The sequence below is a fragment of the Mobula birostris genome, chromosome 17, assembly GCF_030028105.1.
Source record: "Mobula birostris isolate sMobBir1 chromosome 17, sMobBir1.hap1, whole genome shotgun sequence".
NCBI lineage: Eukaryota > Metazoa > Chordata > Chondrichthyes > Myliobatiformes > Myliobatidae > Mobula > Mobula birostris.
The window spans coordinates 43,834,902-43,855,567 of NC_092386.1; the positions used below are offsets into that span (position 1 = coordinate 43,834,902).

The following is a 20,666-nucleotide window of genomic DNA, read 5'->3' on the forward strand; positions in this document are numbered from 1 at the left end:
TATATGTTATCCATATGCTGCCCCCTAGAGGCTTCATCTGAATATCAAACCAGGTCCCAGCTATAAGCCTGTCCATGGCAAACCTCAATACCAGGAAAGAGTGTTGCCATGATTTCAGGGTAACTGCTTACATTTAAGTTCTATGTCTAAATGCTCAGTTTTTAGGTCATTCTAATAGATTCTAAAAACTCCAGCAAAGCTACAAGCAGAAGTACATTACAGTTTCGTTGACAATATCTATTAATTCCTTAGCAGCATTTGTCAGATTTTGAAAATGTGAGGAAATGTGATCGAGATCAATTTCTGGTGTATGCTAAAGTATTTATAAAGTATCACAATACACAACCAATGTAACAAAACTGATGGAAAATATTTTAAGAAATGTACACAATAAGATTACTTACCATCCTGGATTACTTCTTCATCTGAATCTCTTTTTTCCTTTGTGTATTCCAAAGTATAGGACAGACCATTACACCCTCTGGTTCGCACTCCAATCTTCAACCCAATCTATCACAGAAGATAAATGGTTTTTTTTGTTCAAAATTTTCAACATTTTCAATTCTATAGAAAATATTTAAACATGTTTAAGATATATTTCAACACACTCTTGTAAATGGTTTATTAAGAATTCAGCTTTAGTAACAGCAATTTTCTCCACAATTAAATAATATTTCTAAAACATTTCTTAACTCCTTTTTCAATTTTTCTAAATGGATATACTCAAAATAGGGATACTTAAAATGAATGTTTATTCCAATGATCAATTTTGAATTTACAATAAAATCTAATTTCTGAAACAACAGCTTTAACTATTTCTAACAATGCATTATGTCCAATGATACTTACATATTCAGGCTTTTCCCGAAGCAGTTGCTTAATTTTATTAACAGCCAGAGGGGTCTGGGTAAGGAGAGAAAACAATAATTCAATGTAGGTTTCAATTTTACTGTATTTCCTATACAATTGAAAAGCTTCATTACTATGTTTCCATTTAAGTTGATTAACTATAATATACTTTTCCTCTTCTTTTAGGCTATGCACTGTGGAAATTCACTTGTTCAAATGATGACTAGAACTTTTTTTAAGCTAGCTCCCAGTTATTTTCTCAAAGTATGTGCTGTAGCTGTAATTACTTTCTCATTGTAAAAACACTGATGACTAACAGGATAGAAACAAACTTTCAGAACAGATATATGTTTATATTTATAAAGTAACTACAAAAAGTAATTACAGATTTAGAATTTATATTTGCTAATAATGTGTGTGTAATGCAGCAGAGACATAACATCAAATGCATTTGAGTCCAGAAGTATTAGCTACAGATTGATAGAACTAATTACTTAGAAACTAATAAGAATGTAATATAAATGTAACTCCAAGTCCAGCTGAAGGTTCAAGTCCGTTTCCCAACGCTTACCTAGTTCTTCACAAGACTACTGGTTGGTGCTTTAAGAGCAATGGAGAGTACATTGACTGGTTTCATCATGGCCTAATATGGGAACACCAATGCCCTTGAACAGAAAAGCCTACAGAAAGTAGTGGATACAGCCCAGTCCATCATGGGTAAAGCCCTCCCCACCGTTGAGTGCATCTACATGGAGTGCTTTTGCAGGAAAGCAGCATCCATCAAGGACCTCCAGCATCCAGGCCATGCTCTCTTCTCATGGCTGTCATCGGGATGGAGGCACAAGAGCCTCAGGGACCACACCACCAGATTCAGGAACAGTTATTGTACCTCAAACCAGAGGGGATAACTTCACTCACTCCCATTAATGAACTGCTTCCACAACCTAAGGGCTTACTTTCAAGAACTCTTCATCTCATGTTCTCAATATTGTTTGTTTATTAGTTGATTTATTATTTCTTTTTTTTCTTTTTTTGTATTTGCAGTTTGTTGTCTTTTGCATACTCGTTATCTGTCTATCCTGTCGGGTGTGGTTTTTCATTGATTCTATTGTGTTTACTGTGAATACTCACAAGAAAATTAATCTCAGGGTTGCACATGATGATGTACTTGTACTTTGATAATAAATTTACTTTGAACTTATTAAGGCTCACAAAAAAACCGTTCTGGTCTCCAGTAACCAGTTTACCACTTACGGCTCTCAGTTTAGATTTGTCAGAGAAATTATGAACTACATCTTGGAGTAAGGCAGGTCCCTCTGAATCAAGTTATCAGATAACATCAAAGACTAATGACTTTGCATCCATATAAGAGATTATCTTTAGGAGCCAGTTTAACAACTTAGCTATGCTGATGATGAGGCTGAACTTGAATCACAATTTTAAACTGTATCAGAATTTGTATTCACTTGTTAGCTGCTCATGAGGTTGATTAATAAGACTGTATTTGAGCAACTTCTAGGCCAGAAGGTGCACAACTTAGCACAAAACGGCACTGTGAATAGCATGACCAATCATTCTATGCATGAATGCAGAGTCACCACAGCTACAGAATGGATGCACATAATATTCCACAGGAGGGCAATCCCCCCCAGCTACAGAATGGATGCACATAATATTCCACAGGAGGGCAATCCCCCACATGCTGCATTGGCAAAATCTATTTTCTTCTGAAGCCCATTGACTTAACAAAGTTCTAAGCTCTGGATACTGGCTGAACACTTCAAACCTAACCTTTAGATAATACTTTCAAAGTCAAAGTCATGCCAGCTTAAGTGTTCTTGAAAATTTAAAAATTCAAAATCTTGCAATTTCAACAGCAAGATATGTTATTAAAATACTATATTGTTAGTTTACGTCGCAGTAAATGTTTTTTTCATAGTGCTCATTTTGGACTTGAGTACACCTCTGCTTGGGCCTCACCTAATAGTTAGATACATGCACATTCACCAACTACAATAATGATGCTAAAATCCCAATTTTTCCCAATCCTTAATGAAGCAAAGGTGCACAGCTGCAGAGTCCAACTAGGATGAGGAATCATCCCTGCATCACTCAATAGGTGTAGATACTAAATCATCTGTGATCTCAGTCTCAAAGGCCAACGTTAGACTGTCTTTAAAGAGAGTGAACCCTCGCAAGGCAGAAGGTCCCGATGGAGTACCTGGTAAGGCTCTGAAAACCTGTGCCAACCAACCAGTGGGAGTATTCAAGGACATTTTCAACCTCTCACTGCTATGGGCAGAAGTTCCCACTTACTTCAAAAAGGCAACGATTATACCAGTGCCCAAGAAGAATAATGTGGGCTCTCTTAATGACTATTGCCCAGTAGCACTCATACTGACAGCAATGAAATGCTTTGAGAGGTTGGTTATGACTCAGACATCCCACTCTCACGCATATTAATAGCAGCTCCCTGACACCCGCAAATTATATACAATATCTTGGAAATGAGAGGGAGAGCGGGAGCGGGCATCCTGATAGGTCTACTTAGCACAAAGAGAGAACAATCAGTTTTCTCTGTGGGCGGGCTTTACAGTCAACCTCTGTCTCTCCATCAGTTCAATTTAGTGTCCTGCACTGCCATGGCAGAGTGTTTCAAAAAAAGAAAATACAAAACGCACTTCAGCCCAGACTACACTAAAGTGTACCCCTGCCTAATAGGGGTCAAAAATAATGACAGTGTTGCTCGCTGCACTGTTTGCAACAGTGACTTTTCTATTGCCCATGGTGGGTTAGGACTGTAAAAGACATGTTGAGGTGAGTTTAACAGGTGTCATTCGTTCATTAGCATAGCTAACGTTATTTAAACTAGCTGGCTAGCTGCTAAGGAGCTACTCTATTGCAGACATCCCACCTCTCTGGGAAGATCCGGGAGTCTCCCGCAAATTGATGGTGCTACATCCCTGAAATGAGTTTTTGCAGGGTGAGATGTCTGATGACTAGACTGAACTCCTGCCTAAGTAAGGACCTGGACCCATTGCATTTTGCCTACCGCCACAATAGGTCAACGGCAGATGCAATCTCAATGGCTCTCCACACCGCTTTAGACCACCTAGACAACACAAACACCTACATCAGGATGCTGTTCATCGACTGTAACTCAGCATTTAATACCATCATTCCTACAATCCTGATTGAGAAGTTGCAGAACCTGGGCCTCTGTACCTCCCTCTCCAATTGGATCCTCGACTTCCTAACCTGAAGACTACAGTCTGTGCGGACTGGTGATAACATATCCTCCTCGCTGACAATCAACACTGGCACACCTCAGGGGTGTGTGCTTAGTCCACTGCTCTATTCTCTGTATACACATGACTGTGTGGCTAGGCATAGCTCAAATACTATCTACAAATTTGCTGACGATACAACTATTGTTGGTAGAATCTCAGGTGCTGGCAAGAAGGCATACAGGAACAAGATATGCCAACTAGTGAAATGGTGCCACAGCAACAACCTGGCACTCAACGTCAGTACAACGAAAGAGATGATTTTAAATGCAAACAACAGGAATTCTGCAGATGCTGGAAATTCAAGCAATACACATCAAAGTTGCTGGTGAACACAGCAGGCCAAGCAACATCTGTAGGAAGAGGTGCAGTCGACGTTTCAGGCCGAGACCCTTCATCAGGACAGAAAGAGATGATTGTGGACTTCAGGAAGGGTAAGATGAAGGAACACATACCAATCCTCATAGAGGGATCAGAAGTAGAGAGAGTGAGCAGCTTCAAGTTCCTCAGTGTCAAGATCTCTGAGGATCTAACCTGGTCCCAACATATTGATGTAGTCATAAGGAAGGCAAGATACTGGCTATACTTTATTAGGAGTTTGAAGAGATTTGGCATGTCAACAAATACACTCAAAAATTTCTATAGTTGTACCGTGGAGAGCATTCTGACAGGCTGCATCACTGTCTGGTATGGAGGGGCTATTGCACAGGACCGAAAGAAGCTGCAGAAGGTTGTAAATCTAGTCAGCTCCATCTTGGGCACTAGCCTACAAAGTACCCAGGACATCTTTAGGGAGCGGAGTCTCAGAAAGGCAGCATCCATTATTAAGGACCTCCAGCACCCAGGGCATGCCCTTTTCTCACCGTTACCATCAGGTAGGAGATACTGAAGCCTGAAGGCACACACTCAGTGATTCAGAAACAGCTTCTTCCCCTCTACCATCTGATTCCTAAATGGACATTGAAGCTTTGGACACTACCTCACTTTTTTAATATACAGTATTTCTGTTTTCTGCACATTTAAAAAAATCTATTCAATATCCGTAATTGATTTATTTATTATGTTTTATTTTATTTATTATTTTTTTTTCTCTCGCTCTCTCTCTCTGCTAGATTATGTATTGCATTGAACTGCTGCTGCTAAGTTAACAAATTTCATGTCACATGCCGGTGATAAAAAACCTGATTCTCATTCTGCTGTGAACACAAATATTAAAGTTACATTTGTTGCTTTGAGGATTAGGCCGAGTAACTCTTTGAGCTGGATCTGCCATTCAATATCATAGGTAACCTAGCTGCTGGATGCATTTCTACTTCCAGTTATTCCCTGAATAACCCTTTATTCCCTGAAAGACTAAAAATTAAGTTTGACCTTGGATATATTCCACAATTCAGCATCCCCAGGTCTCCTAAAAATTCATGATATTCAGAAGAAGAAATTCCTTTCTTTTGTAATCTTTTTTATTGAGTTTCAAATTGATAAATATAACAATGATAATGATACAAAGAGATCGGGATTACATTAATAACGGTTAACGTATAGACACAAGTAACATATTTAATTTAAACCTCCCAATCTCTAATAACTGAACATGAAAAAGATTCAAAAAAAAGTTTTTATACCCTACACTAAAAAAAACAAAACAGAAACTGGGCTGCCATATTTCATCGGTTAAAATCGTTATTTGTCATTAACTCCGCTCCTCTATACACAAACAAAAAGTTATTAAAAAGAATTCGGAAAAAGGTCAACTTACATCATATGAAAATGTTGAACAAATGGCCTCCAAGTTTCTTCAAATTTAACCGAAAGATCAGTGGTACCACTCCTAATTTTTTCCAAATTTAAACATGTTATAGTTTGGGAAAACCATTGAAATATAGTAGGGGGATTAGAATCTTTCCATTTAAATAAAATGGATCTTCTGGCTATTAATGTAACAAATGCAATCAAACGACAAGCTGAAGGGGGATAAATGAATAAAGTCTATCACTGGTAATCCAAAAATTGCAGTAAAAGGATGAGGTTGTAAATCAATATGTAAAACTACTGAAATAATATCAAACAACACGCATCAAAGTTGCTGGTGAACGCAGCAGGCCAGGCAGCATCTCTAGGAAGAAGTACAGTCGACGTTTCAGGCCGAGACCCTTCGTCAGGACAAAGGGTCTCAGCCCGAAACGTTAACTGTACCTCTTCCTAGAGATGCTGCCTCGCTTGCTGCATTCACCAGCAACTTTGATGTGTGTTGCTTGAATTTCCAGCATCTGCAGAATTCCTTGTGTTTGCGAAATAATATCAAAGATGTCTTTCCAATATTTTTTCCAAAAGGAGACAAGACCAGAACATATGTGTCAAGGAAGCTACCTCAGAATTAATGGGAAAGAGAACTTCAGGTAACTTTACCCATAGAGAAATGAAAGAAAATTCTCTAACTAGTCAACACTTCTTCAATGTGCGCTAGACACGCTTTGATACATTTTAAGGTGGTTTATAGGGCCCATATGTCTAAGGATAAGTTAACTTGTTTTTATGGTCATATAAATCCTGTCTGTGACAGATGTAATTCAGAAGAAGAAATTCCTAATTTTTGCCTTAAGTGAGAAATCCTTAATCTAGAGCCCGTGCCCGGCAGTTCACACCAAGGAAAATAGCTTTGCAGTATCCACACTGTTAGTGACTTTCAGAATCTTACATTGTTCACTAAGGCCATTCTAATAAACTCCAGTGTACATGGACCCATACTAACTCAATCTCTGACCCTTAAACAGCCATATCAAGCAAGAATTTGCCTTGTGGGCCTTCTCAAGGCAAGTATTATCATTTCTTCAAAGTTGCTGGTGAACACAGCAGGCCAGGCAGCATCTCTAGGAAGAGGTACAGTCAACATTTCAGGACGAGACCCTTCAGGACGAAGGGCCTCGGCCTGAAATGTCGACTGTACCTCTTCCTAGAGATGCTGCCTGGCCTGCTGTGTTCATCAGCAACTTTGATGCGTTGCTTGAATTTCCAGCATCTGCAGAATTCCTGTTGTTTGCGTTATTATCATTCCTTATAAGAATAGTACAGTGCTCCAGATGTGGTCTAACGAAAACCCTATACAGCTTCCGCAAGACTCTCCTACTTTCATACTACAACCTTACTTACCATTAAGGTCAACGTGCCATCTGTCCTTAATTACTACTATAGCAACATGCCATTTGTGTTTACAGTACAAGGTCATCCAACAGCTTTTATTAGTTTCACAAATTTAAATAATCTCTCTGCAAAAGTGAATATCCTCACATTTCCCCATGGAACAGAATATCCTACTCACCCTCATTCTACCGACTCAGTTAACTTACCTACAATATTATTGCAGACTTAGTCTCCTCACAAACTACTTCTCTGTCTATCTTATATTGGAGGAGCAATTGATAAGTTTCTGAATGGAGTTGACATAGTTGTGTCCAGAGCAAGAAATTTAGTCAAGACTAGAATTAATAAAGTGCAGTCTTTAGCTAGCTAAATCAACAGTTTTGTATGTGCACTGCTGATCTGTGCTAAAAATTTCAGAGTGTGGTTAAGTGGATTTGATGCTCATAGAACTGACTGTATGCAGGTCAAAACTGAACTAAACAAAGAAAAATAACACTGCAGCACAATCATGTTACTTCAGATCATCTCAAAGCATCCCATAATTTGACACAGGACTGACTGCAATATAAATCCCACATAGTTAAGCAGCTTTAGAATACAACAGTTTCAAATCTTTAATAGAAGAGCAAATAGATTTTATATTCCTTCCTCGGGTCCCTAAGCCCTAACCCCAACTAGGCTGCCCCCTCCACCAGAACACCGTTCCTGTTATGCCCCCAGCAGACCCCTATCACCACCACTCCCAAATACCCATCTCCAACAGCTCCATCCACCATGATATCCCTCTTTCTTTCTCTCCCCCACAAGAACACATATCGAAAATACTCCATCTCCCTACAGTTTACATCCCCACACTGTGTAATAGAGCTGTCACCTGGAAATCTGCCCTCCAGGGTGAAGTTAGAGACCAGAAAGAGACCCTATGCCCAATTCATTCATGCAGACCAAGGTGCCTACTGAGCAAGTCCTATTTGCATGCATTTGGCCTATATACCTCCAAATCTTCCCTATCCACATATCTGTCTAAATGTCTCTTAGATATTGTAATTTTGCCCACCTTTACCCCTTTCCCCCTTGGAGCTCATTTCATATACCCAACACCCTCTGTGGAAAAGTTGTATCTCAGGTCCTCTATCTTGGGGGAAAAAAACTGCAACCTTTTATCTATGGCCCTCATTATTTTATAAACCTCTAACTGGCCACCCTTCCACCTTCTCGCTCCAGGGAAAAAAAGCCCCAATCTATCCTTGTAGTTCAGCTGCCTAATCCAGGTTAACATCCTTGTGAATCGTTTCAGCATCCTTTCCAATTTAAGGACATTCCTCCTATTGCTGTGCAACCAGAACTACACACAACATTCAAAGTATAGTCTTACTGACCGCTTGTACAGTTATAATATCCTAACTCTTATATTCATTGCCCTGACTAATGAAAGTAAGTGTATCAAATGCCTCCTCCATCACCCTTTCTATTTGTGTCGCCAATTTCAGGGAACTACTTACTTGCATTCCTCTGTTCTGCACTACTTTCCAAGGCCCTTTGCATTTACTGTTCAAGTCCTATCCTGTTTTTCCTTTGCAAAATGCAACACTTTGCACTTGTTCAAGTTAAATTCCAGCAGTTAAGTCTTTACTTCACTTTCCCAGTTGGTCTGGATACTGTTGTATTCTTAAGTAACCTTCTCTATTCATTAAGCTGCCAATTTTGATGTCATTTGCAGAGTTACTAATCATGCTATAGTTACATTCTCACCCAAATCATTAATGCAGGTAGATGATGAACACTGATCCCTGTAGTAATACTCTGAAAACAACCTGCTATTATCACTCTCTGCCTCCCACCACCAAGCCTAATTTGTATCCAACTGGCTCACTAACCCTGGATCCCATGTGATCTAATCTATGACGTGGGACCTCATCAAAAGCCTTTCTAAAGTCCACATATAAAATCTCTACTGCAATGCCCTCATCAATCCCCTTTTAAAAAAACCTCAAATTTGTGAGATATGATGTTCCACACACAAAACCCCCACTGACTATCCTCATCGGTCCTTACTTTTCCAAGTGTAATCAGATCCTCTCCCTTAGAGTCTCCTCAAGCAATCTTCCCACCCCTGATCTGCCGTTCCCTGACTTGTCCTCGTAGCCCCTCTTAAATAATAGTTTAATATTAGCTACCATCCAGTCTTCCAGTTCCCCCATTCCTTCCTGAATTCCCTAGCTTCCATGACCTTCTTCACAGTAATACATACGAGATATTACTTGAAGCCTCCACACACATAGTACCACATTGATCCTTAAGCAGACCCATTTTCTTCCTAGATACTCTTTTGTTCTTAACATACTTATAGAATATTTGAAGATTCTTTATCAGATTATCTGTTAAAGCTGTCTCATGTCCTCCTTTTGTCCTGCTGATTTCCCTTTTAAAAGTACTCCTACGTTTCTTAAAACTCCTCGCAGGATCCACCTGATCCCAGCAATCTTTTATTCCCAAACAAATCATTAAGATCCCTTGTCAGCCTGATTTCCCTAATCTTTCCAGTTTTGTTCTTCACCGTAATAGAGACATGCTGGCCCTAAACCCTCCTTAACTTAGAATTAAAAGATTCCCTTCACCAACAAAACAGCTTTTCCCGAACAACCTTTGCAGGTTCCCATGTGATGCCATTAAAATTAGCCATTCTCCAATTTAGGACTTTAACTTGTGCACCAGTTCTAACTATTTTAAAAGTAATAGAGTTACTAGCACTGGTCACAAATAGTTGTGCAATTTGAGTACCCCTTATCTGAAATGCTTGGGGCCGGAAGTGTTTCGGATTTTGAAATATATAACAAGTTAAGCTTGAGATCACCATCATTTCTGACTCTGAGTTATATGCTGCCGGTTAGCTGTCTTTACCTTTCACTTGTTTGTCATGCATATGTACTGATAGTCGTTCAGCCTGTTAAGATTTTCATCAGTGATGATCTTAGCAAACTCATCAATAATTTCTCTGCTGCTTTGTGATCAGATGTGTTATTACCACAGATCTTTAAAAATTCAATGCTGTGCCTTTTCTTAAATTTCTGCAATTAGCCTGCTGAATATTCACAATTACCTTCAAATATCACAAATGACCTGACTTGGTCCAACCAAGCAGAGTTCACTGCCAAGAAGGTCCACCAGCGCCTTTACTTACTGAGAAAACTAAAGAAATTTGGCCTGTCCCCTAAAACCCTCACTATTTTTTTATAGATGCACTGTAGAAAGCATTCTTCTCGGGTGCATCACAACCTGGTATGGAAGTTGTCCTGTCCAAGACCGAAAGAAGTGGTAGAAGATCGTGAACACGGTGCAGCACATCACACAAACCAATCTTCCGTCCGTGGACTCACTTTACACCTCACGCTGTCAGAGCAGTGCTGCCAGGATAATCAAGGACATGACCCACCCAGCCAACACACTTTTCATCCCTCTTCCCTCCGGGAGAAGGCTCAGGAGCTTGAAGACTCGTACGGCCAGATTTGGGAACAGCTTCTTTCCAACTATGATAAGACTGCTGAACGGATCCTGACCTGGATCTGGGCCGTACCCTCCAAATATCTGGGCCTGCCTCTTCATTATTTTGCACTACCTGACTTTCCATTTTTCTATTTTCTATTTATGATTTATAATTTAAATTTTTAATATTTACTAATTTTTACAATTTTTAATATTTAATATTTGTAATCTAGGGAGTGGGAAGCACAGAATCAAATATCACTGTGGTGATTGTACGTTCTATTATCAATTGTTTGGCGACAATAAAGTATGAAGTATTTCAGTTTGTCGTGATAGTTCTTGGCTTGTTTCATACTCAGGATATCGTTAAGTAGCATACATTCAATGATGAATCCACTCTTTCAATATGCAATCAAAATATTAATTTTTCACTTTATACAGCGATTTTCTATTTTTCATTAACTTCTCTTCATTACATATGTGAGGTCACTTCTCAGACTGTCTGTGATGCGCAGAGACCTGCACATTGCCTGTGAACATCATGTCACTGCTCCAAAAAATTGTATTTTGGAGGCGCTTGGATTTTGTAATTTTGGATAAGGGGTACTCAACCTGTATAACCATCTTAAAACTAATAGAATTACTGGCATGGAAAAAGCAACTGATACTTCAGTCACCGAACACACATCAAAGTTGTGGTGAACGCAGCAGGCCAGGCAGCATCTCTAGGAAGAGGTACAATCGACGTTTCAGGCCGAGACCCTTCGTCAGGACCCTTCTTCAGTCACCCGTTCGGTCTCATTTCCCAACAGATGGCCATATGTTGACACCTTGGGGCTTGTGAAAGCTTTACTGGACACCCGCAACAAATTCTGCCTCATTTAGTCTCAAACAACATTAGGGAAGATATCACTATTACCACCCTATTACTCCAACATCAATCTATTATCTCCCTACACATTTGCTCCTCTAACTCATGCTCATCCACATCTTATTTCTGAGTTCCACCCAGAAAGCTTCACCAGATCGAAAGCTTTTGAAAAGCATTGCAGTTCGTGACAAAAGGAGTCGCTCTCAACGTAAACAAACCCAGCTCCCGTAACGAACTAGCACTGTTCCCCATTGACACCTGTCCGAGCAATTGGCACAAAAGGAGTCGCTCTCACGTAAATAAACCCAGCTCATGCGACGAAGAGCAAACAAATCCTCCCTGACACCCCTCCTGCAATCCAACATTGCTCCCGTTCAATCCCAGCTCTCCTTCCCAATCTCTGGAAAGCCGAACGCCCCCCACCCCCACCTATCTATGTATTCAACACTGAATACAACCCCACACCTCCATCCACCGCCTGTTTCGTCCCGGGCTTCCCGAGCCTGAAAACAGCGAGATTTAAATCGAGGGAGGGGTCTCCGAACTCACCAGCGTTAGCGCTGCTCTGGTCGGAACCAGGCGTCTCCTGGCGCTCACGGCTTTGATAGATGCTCTCAATATGGAGCCGGACATACTGCTGAGAGCAGCAGGACTGGAGAGAGCAAGGGGAGAAGGGGGGATGAGGGATTAGGGATGGGCGCCCTCGGCCCCCAGAGCATCCGACAAACTGATTGGTGGTGCCGATAATCAGCCTCGGACTCAACCTATGAGGAAACTTGATAGGAAGACATCTGAAAATTACAGAGCGTCACGATTGTCAGCATCAAGTCCGGCGCAGCGGCGAAAGCGCCAGCTGGAGGCGGCGCCCAACGTCATGTTTGACACGCACGTCAATGCTGCAAAAATGTTAACATCAATATTATCGCCCCGAAAGGTTAATACACTTAAATGAACTCAATTACATCACATAAGTCAGCTGAAAAATCATCCACGATACTGAAAATGTAAACAAAACTGCGCTACCCTTTACGTGCACGTGTTCAAACAAATGCTACCTCTCTGTAGGGCTGGAGGAACCAAGTATTTCCAATATTTTCGCACTTTATTTCAAATTCCCGCATTTTTATTTCAGACATGTACTATTTTGCTAGTGTGGAAAAACAGAATCGTGACAATTGGTTTCTCCCATTGGTTGTTTGTCCTTCGTGCTTTTCAGATTCTATTGTGTCTGTGTCTCATTCGAATGCCCGCAAGAAAATGAATCTCGGGGTAGTATCATGATAGTGTAATGTTTAGCACAAGGCTTTACAGTACAACAGCTCGTGTTCGATTCCCATCACTGCTAATTTCCTCCCACAGTTATAATAACCAGGTAATTTATTTTTGAGCTGAGATAAATGCCAGCCAGGATACATGGAATAACTTTACTCTTCTTTCAAACTATACAATATCCATTGCATTTTACCTGAGCGTCCTCACTAGATTTATGTTTAAGAGAATCAGTCATTATTTAAAAAAAATTAAAGCCTCTTGGCCCAAAACAATGACAGATTGTTAACAAAAAAATTAAATTGTTTTCACACCTTAAATCTTTATGCTTTGGGATGAGAACGCTGGAGTTACAGCTCAGAAATATATATAATACAATTTTAAGCATTTTCCAGCTGCAAGTCTGAAGGAAAACATAAGTTGATGTTTTGGGTGAGAACCTTTGGCTGACCAGAGTTCCACAGGTTGTATAAATAAGATAGATTGTTGACTGTGAATAACCAAATAAATATTTTTCCTTAATGAGTATGGTGGGTCAGTAGGTTTGGAGGCAGACCAAGAGACAGATGGAAGGGCCATAGGATTAAAGTGCTAATGTATTAAATACTAGATTGGAGAGCCATGGTCTCCTTTTAACACACATAACATACCATGCCTTGCACTTGAACATTCTATAATAACTTTGCCATTTATTTCAATGGACTTGGAAACACAAAGTTAACATGACATTAATTTGCATAAGAGTAACTAGAAAACTTAAAAGGTTCCAAACAGAAATCCTCCAAAGACAGAATTTCTGTGGTGCAATTAATAACTGCTGGACCTACTTAAAATGGTTTTGTGGCAGACCAGTTGAAGTTTATGGGAGATTTGTCTCTCAAACCCAAAGAATGTCTGTTCACTGTTCGTAGGGCTGATTTACAGCCTATACCCATCTAGAACAGTTAGTGAAACATCCATTCCAGAAATAAAATGTGTTTATGCACTAATTGTTCATTATTGTTAGATTTTGTTTATAACAAAAATGTGAATACAATTCCAATTATATTTTCCTTTTCTCACAAAGCAATCGTGTTTAAATTTTTCTAAGAATTTTATTTTTCTTCACAAGACTTTACACACAGCAGTTGATTGAATGTACATTTACCACATATGTACAAACACAAGGTACCTGTCCACATTTCCTTTATACAAGCATTGTTTCAACATCTGAGTAATTAAAGCAGCAAATCCTCAAAAACATATCTATTCCAAAGCAACAAATCACAAATATCACAATCAAACAGTTTCAAGCAGGCTCATGATTCCTTTCGTTTGTTATGCCACATTCAGTAGATTACACAAAACGTGTCACTGTATTATGTTCTTGGATAATACTCCACTCCTCCAAAAAAAATCCAACAGCACAAAAATATAATTGATAAAATTATTCAAATTAGATATTTTTTGGCTCTAATTTGTGGGTCAAGCTAATAAACGGAAATCCATTAATTTGGTCTTGCCAAAGCAGCAGTATTTAAGTTTAATTTGTTAATAAACAATGATGCATTTATGTAACTCCATGCAAATTAAAGGACTGTTGAGTAACTGTTGTGATATTTGTGTTTTTATAATTGTACCAAAAGGACCTTCTGTATAAACTGCCCCTCCTTCTCCATTACAAGGATTTGTAAATATGGCACTACAAAACAAAGACAATAAAATCCTGAAAATTTGATGTTTTCGTCGAACAAAATGCATATTTTCTGGACTACGTTATTACATTAATTGTTCTGAAATAATTTAAAAGTTAAAGTGCCAAAATATCTATTTTATTTGAACAATGATTAGTAAAGTTGGTGATTTATAGAAAAGGCATTAGGTCGAACGATTAAAATAATGCTCAAAAATTACACTAAGTATCACAACAAAATATTCTGAACAGAATATGGTCTAATTAAAAACATTTAAACTCAGTAAGATCAGGGACATGTGACAACATTTTATTAAACATAAAATCACTTTATTCTTTCAAGAACAAGCATAAAACCTTCATTAGGTTTTCTTAACTATGGGAGAATTGAGGAGGATTTGCACAAAGTTGACAATTTATTATCAAACTAAAGTACAATTTAAATCAATTTTCAGCATCCTTTAATATTCATTCTGATTGCATCTTTTTCTGTGGAGATCTTCCCTGAGTTGAATTTGTAGACACTTTGCTAGAGAGACCTGCAAATAAATTTACTTATAAAAATGATAAATTTAAACAAAAAATTATTGCATCAAGCTGTTAGCCAAAGCAAAATCCAGTTATTTGGACTGAAGAACGTGAAATTTGCTGATCAGAACACATCTCAAAAGACAAGGGAGGGATAGAAGTTACAAATACCAACTTACAATATTTTTTTTTTAAAAAGTGGGCATTTCAGCTAAGTACAAGTAAGTTACTATTTAAAACACCGCTTCTGGTCCCGTCTATGTGGCAAAGCAGAGCTAGAGGTACACTTTCTCAAAACACACCACCTAGGAATAAGGAGTATTTTAACGTAACTCCTCAGTACAAATGCTCCGTCTGCATCCTGTTGGCTAGAGAGCATTAGCTATAGGAGATTGGACAAGCTTTGTTTTTAAAGCGTCAGAAGCTGAGGGGTGACTTAATAGAAGTTGTGTGAAACACAGAAAAGGTAGAGAGTCGATCCCCCCCCCACCCCCCGTGAAAATGTCAAATATTATAGATCACAGTTTTAAGAATAAGGAATGTTCAAGGGAAATTTATGAGGCAAGTTTTTTTAAAATGTAAACACAGGGGCGTAGGTACATACCCCTGTGTATATGGGAAGTGCTGAGGTGGAGATGTTAGAGACATTCAAATTCTTAAGTGTAAACACAACAGCTTGCACTGTTCCAACCACAGTCTTTATGACCAAGTACACCACCTCTACTCCCCAAAGGACAAGAGAAATTCTCCATGTCCCCAAGAACCCTCACCAATTGTTATATGCACCATACAGATAATTCTATCCAAATACACAACAGCTTACAGCAACTGCTCTGCCCAAGAACATAGAAATTAAATGAGAGTTGTGAACACAACCCATGGAAACCAGCCTCTCCTCCACTGAAGATGTCCAAACTTCCTGTTGCCCCAGAAAAGCAATCAACACAATTAAAGACCCCCCCCACCCTAATCATTCTCCCTTTACCCTCACCTTCCATCAGGGAGATGATATAAAGTTTGAAAATATATTCCACCAGGCTTAAGTAAAGCTTCTAACCCACTGTTAGAGTCACAGAAAACTACAGCACAGAAACAGGCCCTTTGTCCCATCTAGTCAGTGTCAAACCATTTAAATTGTCTGGTCCTATCAGTCTGCACCAAGACCACTGCCCTCCATACCGTTCCCATGTACCTATTCAAACTTCTCTTAAACAATGTCATGCACCACTTGCGTGGCAACTCATTCCACACTCTCACCACCATCTGAGGGAAGTAGATTCTTTTCACTTTCCTCTTAGAAAACTCCATTTTACCTTTAACTCATGATCTCGAGTTGTAGTCTGAACATCAGTGGAAAAAGCCCACTTGCATTTACCCTATCTATACCCCTCAATTTTGTATACATCTATCAAATTTCTCCTCAATCTTCTGCAATCTAGGGAATAAAGTTGTAACCTATTCAATCTTTTCCTATAACTCAGATCCTCCAGTCCTGGCAACAGCCTTGTAAATTTTCTCTCTACTCTTTCAATGTTATTTACACATTTCCTGTAGGTAAATGACTAAAACTGCACACATACTCCAAATTAGGCCTAACCAATGTCTTATATAAGCATAAGCACCGGCCTGATGGGCCACAAGGCTCATGACAGACTTATAATCTTTAAAAATGTCTTACGTATCTTCAACATCACATCCCAACTCCTGAACTCAATACTTTGATCGATGAATATCAATGTGCCTAAAGCTTTCTTCATGACCCTATCTACCTGTGATACCTCTTACAACGAATTATAGACACAAATTCCCAGATCTTTGTTCTATCGCACTCCTTAGTGCCCTGCTGTCCACTGTGTAAGACCCGCTCTGGTTAGTCCTCCCAAAGTGCAACACCTCACACTTGTCTGCATTAAATTCCACCTGCCATTTTTCCAGTTTTGATAGTTCTCCTCACTATTCACAATACCCCTAATCTTGGTGTCATCTGTAAATTTACTGATCCAGTTAACCACATTGTAATCCAGATCGTTGACCTAGATGACATCCAAATGACCTATAGCACTAATCCCTGTGGCACTCACAGACCTCCAGTCGCTAGCTTCTCCTGCAGAGCCAGTGTCTAATTCAACTTACTACCTCATCTTGAATACCGAGCTACCGAACCTTCTTGACCAATCTCCCATGCGTGACCTTGTCAAATGCCTTGCTGAAGTCCATGTAGACAACATTCACTGCCTTGCCTTCAACTTTCTTGGTATCTTCTTTGAAAAGCTCATTTAAGATTAGTCAGACATGCTCTACCATACACAAAGCCCTGCTATCCCTAATCAGTACCTTTCTATCCAAATACTCATATCTACAAAGGGATCTGTATGCTCCATGAGCACTGGACTAAGTGTGTACATGTAGGAGGGGACTATGTTGAAAAATAAATGTGCTAGGTTTTCTAAAATTGACTCCTTCTATCTTAGGCCACAAACTTATCAATCACCCCTCGTAAGGTTCCCCAAGCCTGTTACCCTTGCCTTTTATTCTGACACATACAAGCTCTGCACTCTCAAAATTTCACTTTAGAAGGCCTCCCACTTACTGAGTACACTTTGACAGAAAACAACCTGTCCCAATCCACACTTCCCAGATCCTTTCTAATACCATCAAAATTGGCCTCTCCAATGTAGAATCTCACCCAGAGGACCAGATGTATCCTTTTCCACAAATACCTTGAAACTAACGTCATTATGATCACCAAATCCAAATTGTTTCCCTCCGCAAACTTCTGTCACCAGCCATCTCACTCCCTTGATAGGAGATCAAGTATTGTACAAACTCTATTCCAGGGATCCTCAACCTCTTTTGCACCGTGGACCAGTTTAATATTGACAATATTCTTATATTCTTGCAGACCGGCCGACCGACTGGGGGGTGGGGGGGGGGGGGGAGTGTTCAAGTAGGGTTAAACTCACCTCAACATGTCTTTTACAGTTAGGGTTGCCAACTTTCTCACTCCCAAATAAGGGACAAAAGTAACAGTCAAATCTCGGGACACTTTACCCCCAGAAAGATTACCATGACCATGAAGCCTTGCGCGGGCATCTGTGTGCGCATGCGCGTACGTGCCGATTTTTCCCCCACAAATCGATTTTGCCATCATCTTCCCGACTATACTGTACATACATCGTTTCTACTTTATATAGGCTGTGTATTCATCATATCATTCCTGCTTTTACTATATGTTAGTGTTATTTATTTTCGGTTTTATGTGTTATTTGGTATGATTTGTTAGGTTATTTTTTGGGTCTGGGAACGCTCAAAAATTTTTTCCATATAAATTAATGGTAACTGCTTCTTTGCTTCACGCCATTCGGCACGTAAAGTTTCATAGGAATGCTCTACCTTAGCGGGGGAAATACGGGACAACAGTGGTCCCGTATGGGACAAATCAATTTAGCCCAATATATGGGATGTTCCGGCTAATACGGGACAGTTGGCAACCCTATGTTCAAGTACAACAGTGCGTGACAGGGAATGAGGAAAGGTGCAGCTGACTCATATCGTTTCCTCACGGCCCGGTAGCACATGCTTTGCGGCCCGGTGGTTGGGGACCACTGCTCTATTCCACTTAGTCCTTTTACAGTATGAGAGTCCCAATCAATGTGGAAAGTTAGAATTTTGTGATAGATTATTTTATTTCCTGAAACAGGCTGTGATCTCTCTATAAATTTGTTCCTCTAAATCCTGCGGACTGCTGGGTGTTCTATTATGTAGCCCATTAATGTGATCATACCTTTCTTACTCCTCAGTTCCACCCACAAAGCCTCACTATACGAGTTCTCCAGTCTGTCCTGACTGAGCACTGCCGTGACGTTTTCCCTGACTGGTAATGCCATCTCTCCTTCTTCAATCCTTTCGGCTTTATCACGTCAAAAAAATGAAACCGCACAATATTGAAGTACCAGTCCTGCCCTCCTGCAACCAAGTCTCACTAAAGGCTACAATATCATAATTCCATAAGACCATAAGATATAGGAGCAGAAGTAGGCCATTCAGCCCATCAAGTCTGCTCCACCATTCAATCATGGGCTGATCCAATTCTTCCAGTCATCCCCACTCCCCTGCCTTCTCCCCATACCCTGTGATGCCCTGGCTAATCAAGAACCTATCTATCTCTGCCTTAAGTACACTCAATGACTTGGCCTCCACAGCCACTTGTGGCAACGAATTCCACAGATTTACCACCCTCTGACTAAAGTAATTTTTCCTCATCTCAGTTCTAAAAGGACATCCTTCAATTCTGGTCATGCCCTCTCGTCCTTGAATCCCCTACCATGGGAAATAACTTTGCCATATTTAATCTGTTCAGGCCTTTTAACATTCGGAATGTTTCTATGAGATCTCCCTTCATTCTCCTGAACTCCAGGAAATACAACCCAAGAGCTGCCAGACGTTCCTTATATAGTAATCCTTTCATTCCTGGAATCATTTTCGTGAATCTTCTCTGAACCCTCTTCCATGTGTTGATCCATGCCCTGAGCTCATCTTCCTTTTGCATTGAAATTTACACAACCCAGAACATTAGTCACACCATGCTCAACCTTTTGATTCCTGACCTTAACAACATGTCTCCACAACCTCTCCACTATCTGTCCTGGCACTCTAGTTCCCATCCCGCTGCAACTCTAGTTTAAGCCCTCCCCCCACCCCATGCAGCATTAGCAAACCTTCCCGCTGGGATACTAAACCCCTCCAGTTCAGGTGCAAACCATCTCTTTTGTACAGGTCCCACCTTCCCTAGAAGGTGGCCAAATGATCCAATAATCTGACCTCCTCCTACACCACTCCTTACCCATATGATAAACTGTATGATCTTCCTATTTCTGGCCTCACTAACACCTGGTACGGGTGGCAATCCTGAGATCATAACCCTGGAGGTCCTGTCCTTTTTAACTTAGCACCTAACTCCCTGAACTCAATTTGCAGAGCCTTGTCCCTCTTCCTCTCCATGTCTTTGGTAGCTCTGGCTGATCACCTTCTCACCCAAGAATGCTAAGGACTCAATCTGAGACATACCAGACCTTGGCATCCGAGAGACAACACACCATCCAGGAATCTCATCCTCGTCCACAGAACCTCCTTCCTCTTCCCCTAATGAATCCCCTATCACCGTAGTTTGCCTCTTCTACCCCTTCCCTTCTGAGCTACAGAGCCAGGCTCTGTGCCAAAGACCTTCTGCCAGTTGCAAGACTTTTGAATGGATTTCTTGTATGATAAAGATGAACTTTTGATCTCTCAACCTACTTCATCATAGCTCTTGCACTTTGTGTCTCACTGCTCTCTCTCTTTAACCGTAACACAATATTCTGTATTGTTACTGCTTTTCCCCTTTGACTACCTTGATATACTTATGCTTGGAACAATTTGTCTGGATGGCACACAAACAGTTTTCCACTGTTACTCAGTACATGTGACAATATTAAACCAATTATGAATTAGGTGCCCGGAACTCACTAATAAGCAAAGTAATAAAACAGGAGCAGCAATATTTGAGGCATTTAACCAGGCATGGAATGGA

The 20,666-nt window shown here is 40.1% G+C and overlaps 2 protein-coding genes across 3 annotated transcripts in view; both read right to left on the bottom strand.

Moving 5' to 3' along the window:
* isca1 (iron-sulfur cluster assembly 1) overlaps positions 1-12,466 on the bottom strand; it is a 39,339-nt gene extending 26,873 nt beyond the window's left edge. Inside the window, exons 1-3 of one of the 2 annotated variants that reach the window (XM_072281624.1) lie at positions 12,178-12,466; positions 850-903; positions 405-510 (exon numbers count right to left, since the gene is read on the bottom strand). In XM_072281624.1, the coding sequence (XP_072137725.1) occupies positions 405-510; positions 850-903; positions 12,178-12,261 (244 nt within the window). In that variant the 5' untranslated portion in view covers positions 12,262-12,466. Of the gene's footprint in view, positions 1-404; positions 511-849; positions 904-12,177 lie in introns of those variants that run through there. The other variant, XM_072281619.1, reaches the window with a different exon arrangement.
* A 1,505-nt stretch (positions 12,467-13,971) lies between these two features.
* Positions 13,972-20,666, bottom strand: part of LOC140211642 (terminal uridylyltransferase 7-like) — a 69,468-nt gene continuing 62,773 nt past the window's right edge. Inside the window, exon 29 of the mRNA XM_072281615.1 lies at positions 13,972-15,108. Coding sequence (XP_072137716.1) covers positions 15,038-15,108 — 71 coding nt within the window. The 3' untranslated portion in view covers positions 13,972-15,037. The remainder of the gene's footprint in view (positions 15,109-20,666) is intronic.